Below are 12,417 nucleotides of genomic sequence, written 5' to 3'. Positions count from 1 at the left end.
AGCTTTACTGAAGTAAGGTCCTGCCTTGTTCCCGCTTGGAGCCCAGATTATTTAAAAAAAGCAAACTGGGCTGAGGCCCTGTCTACAGGTTACTATAGAGGCAGCGTTACTGTTGCTACAGACTTAAAGAAATAGAAGCAAACAACCTTTAATGCTCTATGCTTCCATGTTTCTCCTAACTATGTGGTTTTTGGCCTCTTTCTGCTAAAGAAGAGATTGCTAGTGAGTAGAAATCAATAGTCCTCCTGAGTTCATGCAGGGAAGCCCTCTGCACAGCAGAGTCACTGTGCCTTCTCGTGAGAAACCATTTTCTTGGATGGATGATATGAAAATAAATATGTCTTTTTACAGATTTATAAAACAAAATATTTTTTCCAGTTGTGCTTGTGGACTTAATCATTTGTTGCTAGCTCCATGGTGCTAAGCTTGAAATTTTTGTTGTTATTCCTTAGATTTAATATTCACTTCCAATTTCATCTTTTGCCTTGCGATTTATTTCCACTTCTGTTTAACTATCCTCCTCTTGGTAGGATAGTTACTTGTGTCCGAGTAGTCTCTATTTATGTACTTGGATTATACTTTCGTCAAGGATTGTTCGAAATCTCAGTATTGGGAAATGACAGTAACAAAATGCTTATTTTCTCTTTTTAATAAAAGACCGTGATGAGGCTTTTTCATTTCTTTCACTGATAATGTCTGTCCCCAGTCAGGTTACTGGAGTAAGAAACTGCAAAGAGACAGTACCTTTGTTGGCAGACTGATGGTGCTCGTTGAATTCTTGCTAGAGACAGCAGAGGTGGTTGAACGCCTTGCCTTTTCCTGCAGGAAAGCACAAAAACCAAAGTTGAGATCCAAGCAAAAGACTACCGAAATTCCCCATGCGTATGTTCTTGCGAGTATATATACACTGGATACTATATATACTGATATACTAAGTACTTTACCTTAAGCTAACACATAAATACCTAGCCTAGTAGTAGCAGTTTTGTTTTAAATCCCCTTAACATACCCTTAAACAATCACCGTATTTGCTTGATCTTCACCCCCCTCAAAGTACTCTAAGTAATTTTTTGTGTTTGTGGGTATTAGCCGTACTTCCCCTTCTCGAGGCCGAAACGGGGAGACTTTTGCCATACACTCACATAAAAACAGAGCACGCTTATTACAGACGAGTAGCCTTCCTCTCCTCCCTTTGCAACCCTTTAGTCCCGTTTACAAAATACATAAGATAAAAACGGCTCTGTTTTCCAGCTTCTGGTCCAAGTTTCCGACATTAAATAACACGTGCCTGTGCGTATACATGCGCACGCACACGCTCCGGCCTCGTCAGCCGGCAGGATTTTTAATTCCTGGGAGGGATCACCATATGGAAGCGGATGGACAGTAAGCTGTTACTGCACAGAGGAAGGAGGAATGATTCAGGGCTGTCTGCTGGATAGTTTTCAAAATGCTTTGGCAGTTTGACTCATCTATATACAGAGACTGAAAAAAAAAAAAAATCACAAAGAACGTCCCGCTGCTGGAGGCGAGGATTTTGAGTTGTGCCAACACATCCACGAACACAGGGCTGAGGCGAGATGAAGTTGCAGCTCTTTTTGATTTGCTTTCTCGTTAGAAACAATTAATTTACGCACGGAGGTATGAAAGAACTGAAATGAACAACGCATTATAGTCACTGTAATTTAAGAAATACATCTTCTGACCTCTCTGGGGAAGGGACTGGTCATTGTTTTGCAGCAGCACATAGCTCTAAGAGACTTTGACCTATCTGGCTTCAAAGGCCTCCTGCAACATAGATGCCAAATAATCTGGACAGCTTTGAGCAGGCTTTCTCTTTGCGCTGAACAAACGTTAATCCTTCTGCTTGATGGGGGATATTTGCCTTCGGAAGAAGAGATCCGACTTTATTAAAAGTGATAGTGATGCCGTTCATCTCTCATAGCAACCCTGAGATAGTTACTTTGGTATGTTTGGATGTGCTGTGTAGTGGAAGAGATTTTCTACGTTTGCAGCTGCTGTTAATTTCCCCCACCCATACAAAAAAAAAAAAATACACTGTGAGTTAAGAAATTTCTTAATCCCTAGCATAGTGTCCTTTTTTCTCTTGTGTTGATGCAATTTGTAGACCTAGCTTCAGCTTCTCCCTAAGAAAAATCACAATTTATATTTTGCACTGCTAACTAGATCCTCCCTATCTCATACTCTCCACACCTGAATAACCTGAGAAGGCCTTCGGTAGTTAAGTACAGAAGAGCGGTGCTCTTCTCTGTTATTACCTGGTTATCTGAAACTCCAAGCGTGCAGAAGCTCCTGTTGTTTGTTGCCCAAAAAATGCATCTGCAGAGTAGAAGCCTGCTGCGCAGCCTGATAGCTCCAAACTTTCTTCTTTAACACTCTTCACACCTTCAGTACTGTTACATTATTCCTTTTTTTTTGGATTCAATGGATAGCCAGCGTGCCCCATACACAAAAGCCAGCAAATACAGCACCTTACAAAAACAAAAGTGCAAAAAAAGCAGCCACAAACCTACTGCTTGCAATGCTTCCAAACCAAGCAACCTCCCCCTTAGTCCTTGTTATATACAGCTGAGCTAGAGCTGCTTAAGTTCACCTGGGACCATACTTAGGGTTTCAGCTGAGTAGCCCTCCTGTGCCAGTCAGCTCTAGGCCTTTGAGGATGGACTCGTAGCCAAAGAGTTAGTGCGTAAGCATGACATTGTTAGGAACCCCCAGATTTCAAAGTTTGTTCAGGGCTTAAATACTATTCTTACTAATGCCCTGATGTTCTCCTATCCAGGTTTTCTTTAATTTACACAATATCAGTGTCATAATATCTAAGTTTACAAGGTTAGGTTTGTAGTGGAGAGCAAGTTCTACTAGCTTCCAAAGTTTTCGAAGGGAACTCTTTGCAAGAAAAGCCGTCAAGAATTTTTTTTTTGGTGGCACTAGAAAAGCAAAGAAACCAAGTGCACGTATTCTGCTCGTGGCACACCCGCGTTAGCTGAATTTTAGCAAACGCCTTGCTTGAACCCGCAGGGTGCAACTCCGCCACAGCTCAAGCTGTCCTAAATCAGTGCTGCTTCAGTTCCCGCATCCCTGGCTGGGTCTTCTTGCTTTGTTCCTCGCGACAGCGCTAATGCGCGTCCGATTTGGGGGTTAACTGATTCAGGGAACTCGGTGTAGCTCCCTGAAGACCGAGCAAAAATAGGTTGGGATTTTTGCATATTGGTTTAGTTCCAGGACAAGCAGAGGGGGAGATGGGAACGCTAGGAGTTGGGAACCCAGGCAGAATTCATTTTTGTTTCAAAAACATACATGTGGTGGCTTTCAAGTCTTGCTCAACGTTGCTGTTACGCAGAAGAAAAAAAAAAAAAAAGTATTTGATTTAGGTTTGTTTTCCCTTTTCTGTAACTGTGGAAATTACACTGATGCTCGTTTGACTCACTACTGTTTCAAAATAATATTAAAGTGACTAATATCTGAAAAATGTTTCTGTCATTTGACTCGCAGTTCAGGGCTCATTTCATTGCAGGGCCTCCGACTGCCGCAAATTGCTTTAAATTGGCAGAGCACTTCTCATAACGAGCGATATTTCACCATAATTTAATTGAGTTCCCTGCCAAGGAGGAAACTGTAATCCTGAAGCTTTTGGATGGTGTCACCTGGTCAGTGGTCATCGCTTGGCCTGCGGGCAGGTATGGATGAGTAGGGGGTGACTCAGATGGTCTAACCACCGTGGTTTTAAAGACTTCGTCAAGCAGGCCCTGGGATATTTGTCCGACTTCTCCCCCGTTGCAAGGAGCGAAGCTGCTGGGGTCTGGCGGTGGGAACGGCAAGCCCAGCTCTGATTTCCAGCGAAGCTGCTCAGCAGCTGGAGGAGACCGCTGCCGCTTCAAGACTTTGAATCCACGTGTGTGTGACGGCAAGGACCCCGGGCCTTCCTGAGCTGTTAGCCACCTGGGTCTGGCTTGCGATGAAACAGCCAGCAGAAATACAAATAATTTTGCGCTTGCCTCTAGCTGGAAATGCACCTTGAGAAGCCCATAGGAGGCAACCGTGGCCAAAGCTTTTGCCAGCAGTATACAGGGCAGGGAGGAGTTTCAGTACGCAGAAACTGAAATTTAAATCTGCCTGGGTCTGATATTCCTGTAATATGACGCTGTAAAAACAAGAATGCAAAGACTCGGCAAGCACAGCGTGTTTCACAGAGCAGTCGCCCAAATGCTGACGCTGAGTATCGGACAGCAAAGTTTGTGGTTCTGGGTCCAGATGTGGTAGAAGTATGGATTGTTTTAAGATAGGACAGATGAAAAAGCAAAACGAAGACTCATCCTGTGCCAGTTCAAATGTTTGATGATTAAGACTTAAAGATCCAAAAAACTCTCTTCTGCCATAAACGCTTAATCCTGTGTCGGTGTTCTGCTAGATTTTCACCACCTACCTTTTAGGTTTCCCCCTTCTAATCTGCAGTATGCTTGCAGATGAAATAAATATTGCCAGGTAACGAACTCTCGTTTTCTAGTAAAGGATTATTGCAGGTAACTCTGTGACAGTGACGAGACAGCTTTACTTGCTGCAAAACTAGCCTGCTGCTTTTTGGCACGGACAGACTCGCTCCGTTTATGCCGTGGCTGAAACGCTAGGACTGTGGTCTTATCTGAGGGTATACGACTTAAAATTTGTATTGAGTAGTATGCTAGATCATACGCTCGGTGCTACTCGCGGCAATTAGCCTTTAATACAAAGCGCGGTAGCGCTGCGACGCGCTTCCTCGCAGGCGTTGGGACTGCGACGCCGTGCTCTCCGCAGCTGCCAGGGACTGCGAGCTCCCCCGGTGCTCGGGGCTTGGCCCCCCGTCTCGGCAGCAATTCACGGCTCCGCTGGATGTCTCCGGCCGGTTCCAGGGGTCCAGCAAAATCCAGGAAGAGCCGTGTCGAGACTCGCTGGAATGCGGATTAGTTTCATACGTGTCTAAAGGCAAGGATGCCCAGGAGAAAAGGTGAAGTAGGGCTCTTGTGGCTCTCGGCAGGGGCTGTGAGGAATCCATTCTTGGGGCCGGCGCCGCTCCCTGCATCTGCACATGCACGTATTTAACAGTGAAGATAAATCCATCAAACCCTGAGCACCGGAGATTTAGCACTCCCGAAGCGCAGACTGTAACTCTGATTGTGTCGGGAAGTACCTTCCCCAATTTTGGGGTTCTCAAACGAGGATCGAAGGATTTCAGGTCTAATCCCGTGTCCTTAAGTAACGTTTCATTCATCGCCTCCCGCTGAATCGCTGCAGCTGAGCAGCGCGAGTGCAGAATCCTCTTACCCTGTAGCTTTCCTCGCCGTACGCCCTCACCTGTAAATAGAAGTCAGCTATAATTAGATGTGGGGCTCGCCTCTGCCCTGCGCTTGCAAGCGGGAGCCTTAATTCAGCGTGAATGGGATTTCCTCGGGCGTTCGTCGGGGAAGGAAGGACCAGACCTGTAACTGAGACCCTTCGCAGGGGACAGCCCTGACAGCTCCCGCGCCGGTGCCGTGCCAGAGCCCTGTTTTGGCTATCTGCGTCAGTTGGAAAAAAACCTGCAGTACTTTAAGCTCGTAAAGGGGACGTGTGATCTTTGTTTAGTTGGACTAGCTGAAAAAAAAACCAACCCTGAACTCGTTTCCTCAAATTCTTCATGGTTTTCCGTCTTGTCAGTTCAGCGAACCAAATGAGTTATAGTTGTTTTAAGGGCTTCACAGCTATTGCAGCCAGTTGTGGTAGAGATGTACGTATGAGGGAAAAAAATCCATCCTGTAGCCCAGCTGCTTTGGATTTGTATAAAACCAAGGTTTGTGTATTTTGTGTGTCTGGGGAGGAAAAGACCAGCGAACAGCAAATTCAGCTAACCTTGTGTTTTTAAACCAAACAACCCCTCTCCCCCTCTAATCTTTCTCAGCACAACGGTCCGGGGAGGTATGGAGGGAAACTTCTCCCCGTCTCATCTGGAAAGCGTATGTTTTTTGAACGGGACATCGGGGCTCTCTTCTGACAAGAATGTGAGATTAGAATCTCTGAAATGAGATCAGTTGAGTTTGTGTGTGCTCACCCTTAAGACACGAGTGCATCTGATATTAAAGTTTTGGACTGGGCTGAAGCCCTGTACGCATAAGAACAGCTAATGAGAATTTTACCTGAGCTCGTTTTATGTCTCCTAGGCCATTAGGAGTAAAAAGGTCTTGACTGATACCGAGCATGAAAAAGCACAAAACAGAAAAGCGAGGTAGTTGATGGAAAAAATTGAGCTAATTCCCCTTCAGACTGCATTTTCAAGCCTTGTGTAAGTGGAGTGCAAAAGTAGGACTTTTGAAAATAATTGCTGTAAAAGCAAAGAGAAGAGCCTTCCCTTCGGTCGTTGGTTCCCTGCAAAAACTACAGGAGGGGAGGAATCCGTGCGCTTTCGCCGTGAATAGCGAAACGCTGTCATCTTGTCTGCAGGTTCTGCGCACAGCAAATAACTCAGCGGTGATGTAGGTTTTCGTCTGGGGGATAAACTAGGAACTCCAGAAAGTCTGCATCAGGGCAGTACAAGGTAACGCTGCAGACGACTGCAGAAAACCAAACTTTGTAGGAAGAAATGCCCTTTTTTGTTACGGGCCCGTATTCTGCGAAGGTCTGAGCACCCGCTTTACTCCGTGCGCTGGGAGCGGTTCGGCTGACGTCGGCCTAATGTTTATTGTACATAAACTCCAGGGCATGTGTTTTTGCAGAGTGTCACTGGGGAAGGTAATCTCCTGGCGGGCTAGAAATGAAGAAATGTTGTCGAATGACAGACGGTAATGGTTGTGATGGTCTTTCAGACTAACAGGGATGCCAAAGGAAAAATATGATCCTCCAGATCCTCGCAGAATTTACACCATCATGTCAGCAGAAGAGGTAGCCAACGGGAAGAAGTCGCACTGGGCTGAATTGGAGATCTCGGGTGAGTTGATTTGGTTTTGAATTTTGGTTCGGCGGAGTTGTTGGTGCCCCAGTATACCACCAGATGCTTTCAGATAGGGGATCCTGTTGTGGAAACAGTTTTTCTGAGTCGGGGGAGGAGGAGTAACTGACTTACCAGATTGCCTTCGAGCTTGGCTGGCTCACATTCAGCCCAGTTGATTTAAAACAGCAACTCAGATTGGATGCGAGTTTTTGGGTAGCACATCTGCTTCCCTAGAACTGTACCTCTGTCTCTGTCCTTTTAACTGGGAGGGTTAGATAATTATTTAAAGTCTGCTCATAGAAAAGATACACGAAGGTATCTTCTGCAAGCGTCCCTGAGTGTTCCAGTGAAGTGGTGGGGCTTCCACACTGGAAATCCCATAGTCTGACATCCCCCGTAGTTTGTACCTGATGGTTTGAGAGTGCAGACCTGACTGAAGAGGTGGTTTTTTGCTTTTCTTTTTTAGGTAGAGTGCGGAGCTTAAGTACGTCGCTTTGGTCGCTGACGCACTTGACTGCTCTGCACCTCAATGACAATAATCTTACTCGCATTCCACCTGATATTGCCAAGCTTCATAATCTGGTTTACCTGGATCTGTCATCCAACAAACTCAGAAGTTTACCAGCAGAACTAGGAAACATGGTATCTCTCAGGTGAGAGAAATTATTCTGGTTAACTTTTCAAAAAACTGTATTCTGGGATTGGGACCGAGAATTTTATTTTGCTTTCCGTTCTCGTATTTAAAATAATTCCGAAAAATTCAAGATTGGTGCAAAGCTTCAGTTCTAATAATTGCTTTTGGGTTCATTACCCTTCTTTTCTGATCTCTACAGATACACGTCTGTAAGCTACGTAGTCTTCTGCTCTGACACATTCTTTGAGACTTGGTGATTGCCTGCTGTTTAAATTCTCCCTGATTTAATTTTGTGTTTTGGGGGTTTTGTGGCTTTTTTCCCCTAAGGAAGGTATTTCGGTCGTGCTTTGAAATGGGAAGATTGGCATATCTTTCCATAATACAAAAAAATTCAGGGTGAGAAGTGTCGTCTTTGAAGGTGAGCGGCATGTAGCGCTTTTAGAGTTTTCTTCTGAAGTGATACTCATCAAAAGTGTTTTTGCATTTGCTGCAGGGAATTGCTTTTAAATAACAATCTGTTACGGGTTTTGCCTTATGAACTTGGACGGCTCTTCCAGCTACAAACCCTAGGTTTGAAAGGTGAGTGAGTTCTTTACGGTTAAATATTCCCAGGAGTACTGTTGAATTACTGAGGGGGCTGGGCTCAAAAGCTTTGTGTATTACCTCAACATTTTCTTACGGTTCATTTGAGATATTAAGCTCGTAGCAAAAATGACCGGCCAGTTTGGAAAACAGTGTTTTTCTTTTTCAATGCTATTAAACTTCCTTGCGAGCCTATTTCAAACCTGTAGATAGGGAAATAAACCCTGTAACCTACTGTATTATTGATTGAGGTGAGTCGAAGGAAGAAAGTCTGCGTGTGCTCGCTATTTCTATAGCATGTTACTGTGGTATTCGACAGTTCCGAGTTAAGCAACCTAAATATCTTCTGAGTCAAGTTGTCTGTTCTCATCATGGGGGATTTGCTTTGGTTGGAAAGCCTCAAGAAAGTCAGGCAGCTAATCACCCAGTTGTTGTTTTATGCTGTTGGCAGGCAATCCTTTATCACAAGATATTCTCAGCCTCTACCAGGATCCAGACGGAACTCGCAAGCTACTGAACTACATGCTTGACAATCTAGCAGGTGACAGCCCTACAAATCTGATTGACAGAAGTGGCTTAAAAGCATGCGTTTCTGACAGTATTTGCTGCAAAACCAAGAATCTGAACCGCTGAAGGGAGAGTATTTTCTAACTGCTTTTGCGTTTTTGTCAAGTGGTTGCAGTCGTACACGCAAACACACACAGGAGAGGTTGACATAGATTGTCTAAGCTTTTCCCATGTTACCACGTTACAGCCAGTTGTTCCCACTGTTCTGTTTGAAACCCTTCAATTACCAGCAAAGTGCAAAGTCTTCCTTGCTGAAGCCACTGTGATACTTTCCACTAGAAATGATAATTCAAATGCAAGCAGAATGTCAAATTTAGATGCAGAAATACCAAAGTGATGGAGACTATCCAGTACTTGACTTAAATCCTGCTTCGTGGTACTGTAACCGAGCTTTCTGTTTTGCCACCTGATGTCTACTTAAGTTAAAACATTGCAGGAATGATGGATATAGGGTGAGGTTCTTGGAGAAGGGGAGCATAGGATGTCTGAACCGCTACAGGATTTACCCCTCCTTCTTCAGCAGTATATTGAAGGTGCAGGAGTGTTTTGGTGGTGCTTCTAGATTTGAAAGCAAGAGACCAAAATAGTCGTGAATCTTACAACTGACAAATTTGCTCATACTATAGCTAGCCATTTAAATGATTTGTGCTTCCTCTGGAGCGTAAAAAGACTCGGGGAGTTGGGGCTGCAAAGCAGAGTATAGAACATGATTGTTCAGTCATCATTTTGACTTAACAAATTGTGACTTACAAATATAAACCCTGAATTAATCACTGTTTTAATTTTTTTTTTAGTTCATCCAGAGCAGCTGCCTCCAAGGCCATGGATTACTTTAAAAGAACGAGACCAAATTCTGCCCTCAGGTAAATCTGTGGTTCTTTTCCCCATGTTCACACAACGATGCGCTGAAAAACTTGTCTTTGGCTTTAATTTCAGAGAAGTCTTCTGCCTTACACGGATCAGACTAAAAATAGCAATTTGCGTTCCTTTGTACTAAAACAATTAACATACGGCTATGCTGTAAATACCGTTTTTGTAATTTGAATGCGATGCCAGTCATTTCTTTTCCATGTTAGGCTTTTTCATAACTGTTCCAGCCACTGATGCCCAAGCAAAAGAGCTTGTTTTAAAAAATTCATTTCTCAGAAATAAGAACAACTGTAAAATAACTGTATACAAATGCCGTGTCCATGCACCGGCTGACTAAAGCGAGACTTGGAGAAGTCCCTGTCTGCAAGTAAACCCGTGGACTGCCTGGTACTGAAGTTAGTTTAATGCCCTCTATTGTTGCTTTTGGTAAAGTGCAAGAGGCAAAATCCAGTGGCTCTTCTTCCCCTGCGCATCCTGAATATATCCCTCAAAAAGCACCCGTGAGCTTGTATGAAGAAGAAACATGCTAATATCGTTATTGCAGAAAATGAGATTAATAACCAGCAAGAATAACATGGCAGTCCTCTATGCTTTCTTTTTAGAAGTGTGAAGATGGCAGGTCTTCAAAACTTAACTGGGTTGTGTCTTAGGCAGGCTAATGTTGCAGTTAAGATCATCTGTCACTTTTTTTATATTAAAGAACAACAAACCAGAAAACAAATAGGAAGAAGAGGGAAATGCCAAAAGTCCTGTAAGCCACCACAACATTAAGTTCTGCATTTCTGTTTCAAATTCCCATACAAATCAGTATCTCGGTGGAGTTTTACGGCCTTTGATTTTATTTTTTTAAATCAAACATCCTGAGCAGAAACAGAATTCAGGAGTCATTAGAAAGCCTAGTGGTAGGTAAGTAAGTGAGCTGTGGGATGTTTCGTGGCAGAAACCGTAACAAGCCAATTGGTTGCTATTATAAAATTGAAACGACTGAACAGCGGAAATCTTCTTTGACTACGAGTATAAAAAAATAGAGCTGTGGGGTAGCCTTATACTAAAACCTCGCTTCTTTCCCTGCAAATACGAGCAGTCTTTTCCCAGTGGCATGGTGCTAGGATGTTGCATTTACCTATCTTTTTTAATTGGTGTAAAATCTAAGGGAGCTGAGAAGTTTGTGTGTGAAAGAAGTGTGTTTCAAGGTGAATGATCTGATGAGCTGCATGCTGACTTCTCTCTTTTTTTTTTTTTTAAAATGCGACCAAATAATGTATTAGGTGCTTGCTAATTCCTGACTTCATTTCTCCTTCTCTTCCCTGCCCTCGCCCAGACCTCCCTCTCCCCCTTAGACTCGACACAGATACAACTTGATACAGCTTGGAAACATTTTACAGGTGCTAGGAAAATCGTACAAATGTTTTGGAATCAGGCTGCCTAAAAACGAAGCGTTCTGAAGCAGCACTTCTCTCTGATGCTGTGGTATCATGCCATAGTCACAGCTTCTTCAGCAGCTTGGTTTTCCTTTTGCTTTAGAACTGTACAGGTCACTTAAGCCTGAAGTTGCTGTGCACCTCAGGCAATAAATACTGGGTTTTGATTCCGTCACTGAAATGGCTGCTACTTTCCCTCTCCTGACCCCCAAATCCAGAGGCAGACTGTTCCTAATTGTTGCCGACCCCTAGATCTCCCCCAGCCTCAAAGGTACTAAAGAATTGACTGCAAAATGGGATTGCGTTGCTTTGTTACGCACACGGCGCCGTCTCGTTTTGGTAGTAACGCTGATTTTTTTTCAGGAAGAGTTTAGCCTTACGTGGTAACTGCTGGCTCAGCAGGGCCCTTTTTTACTCCTGCTCATGAAACGCTCAGTGTCATAAGCCCACTGGCTCGTGTTCAGTAGGCCCTCCAGAATAGACCGTGTACGATTCAGTATTTTGGCTTGAATAAATTTGGCATTTGTAATCTTCAGAGGTGGATAACCCTTCCCTTTCTTTCTTTCCTTCCAGCTTCCTTCACAGTTATGTGTTACAATGTGTTGTGTGATAAATATGCCACCCGGCAGCTCTATGGCTACTGCCCGTCTTGGGCACTCAATTGGGAGTATCGAAAAAAGGGAATAATGGAAGAAATCGTCAACTGTGATGCAGATATCATTAGTCTTCAGGTAACTGGAAAATAACTGTATTTTTCATCAGAAACAGAAAACATTAACCTCCACCTTTAGAATGAAATGCTCCCTCGAAAACACCACATTCGCCTGCTCGCTAACAAATTCTGGGGCTTACCAATAGGGGCTGCGTGCACAGCTCCTTGTTTACATATTGGCTTGTGTTTTATGAGATGAAACAAAGTAAGTGAGATAAAATTAGCCAAATTAGTAGGTAATTTGCATGGGAAGATCTGGGGCTTTTCCCCCTCAGATAAGCATCCTAAATACTCTCCCTCTGGGTGTACGGGGTTTACTGCAGAAGGGGAGAATGTGGAATGCTCTAACCCCAAACGCCACTGTTCCTCGTCCCTTCCTGCTTGGTACAGAAGTTCAAGTCTGAAAAATACTCTCATTGGCAAACAAGGGGACTCTCATGGTTAAAGTTAAATATCGATTGTCGTTGGTACGTGTATCCTGCCATGTTATTTGAAATCTATTGCCGATGTTTAGAACAGTTGAACGCTTCTGCCTTTAAACTGATCTTCTGGTTTTTAAGCAAGTTCTGGTAGGCAAAAGTCTTGCACAAGAAGGGAGTAGTTACCTTGGTCTGAAAACCTCAAGAGATCAACCTCTGAAATCCTCTTGGAGTCCAAATGCAATTACAAAGGAAAT

The 12,417-nt window shown here is 43.8% G+C and overlaps 1 protein-coding gene across 7 annotated transcripts in view; it reads left to right on the top strand.

Annotated features, from left to right (window-relative positions):
- The window catches only part of CNOT6L (CCR4-NOT transcription complex subunit 6 like), a 37,020-nt gene that overhangs the window by 13,755 nt on the left and 10,848 nt on the right, over window positions 1-12,417 (top strand). For all 7 annotated transcript variants that reach the window (XM_082315807.1, XM_082315803.1, XM_082315806.1 and 4 more), the window contains 6 exons: window positions 6,831-6,952; window positions 7,422-7,608; window positions 8,083-8,168; window positions 8,623-8,712; window positions 9,533-9,601; window positions 11,603-11,760. In XM_082315807.1, the coding sequence (XP_082171933.1) occupies window positions 6,841-6,952; window positions 7,422-7,608; window positions 8,083-8,168; window positions 8,623-8,712; window positions 9,533-9,601; window positions 11,603-11,760 (702 nt within the window). In that variant the 5' untranslated portion in view covers window positions 6,831-6,840. Of the gene's footprint in view, window positions 1-6,830; window positions 6,953-7,421; window positions 7,609-8,082; window positions 8,169-8,622; window positions 8,713-9,532; window positions 9,602-11,602; window positions 11,761-12,417 lie in introns of those variants that run through there.

This window comes from Platalea leucorodia (genome assembly GCF_965183815.1).
Source record: "Platalea leucorodia genome assembly, chromosome: 6".
NCBI classification, from domain to species: domain Eukaryota; kingdom Metazoa; phylum Chordata; class Aves; order Pelecaniformes; family Threskiornithidae; genus Platalea; species Platalea leucorodia.
Note: the sequence above shows the minus strand (reverse complement) of the source record. Positions and strands in the feature narration are given on the sequence as shown.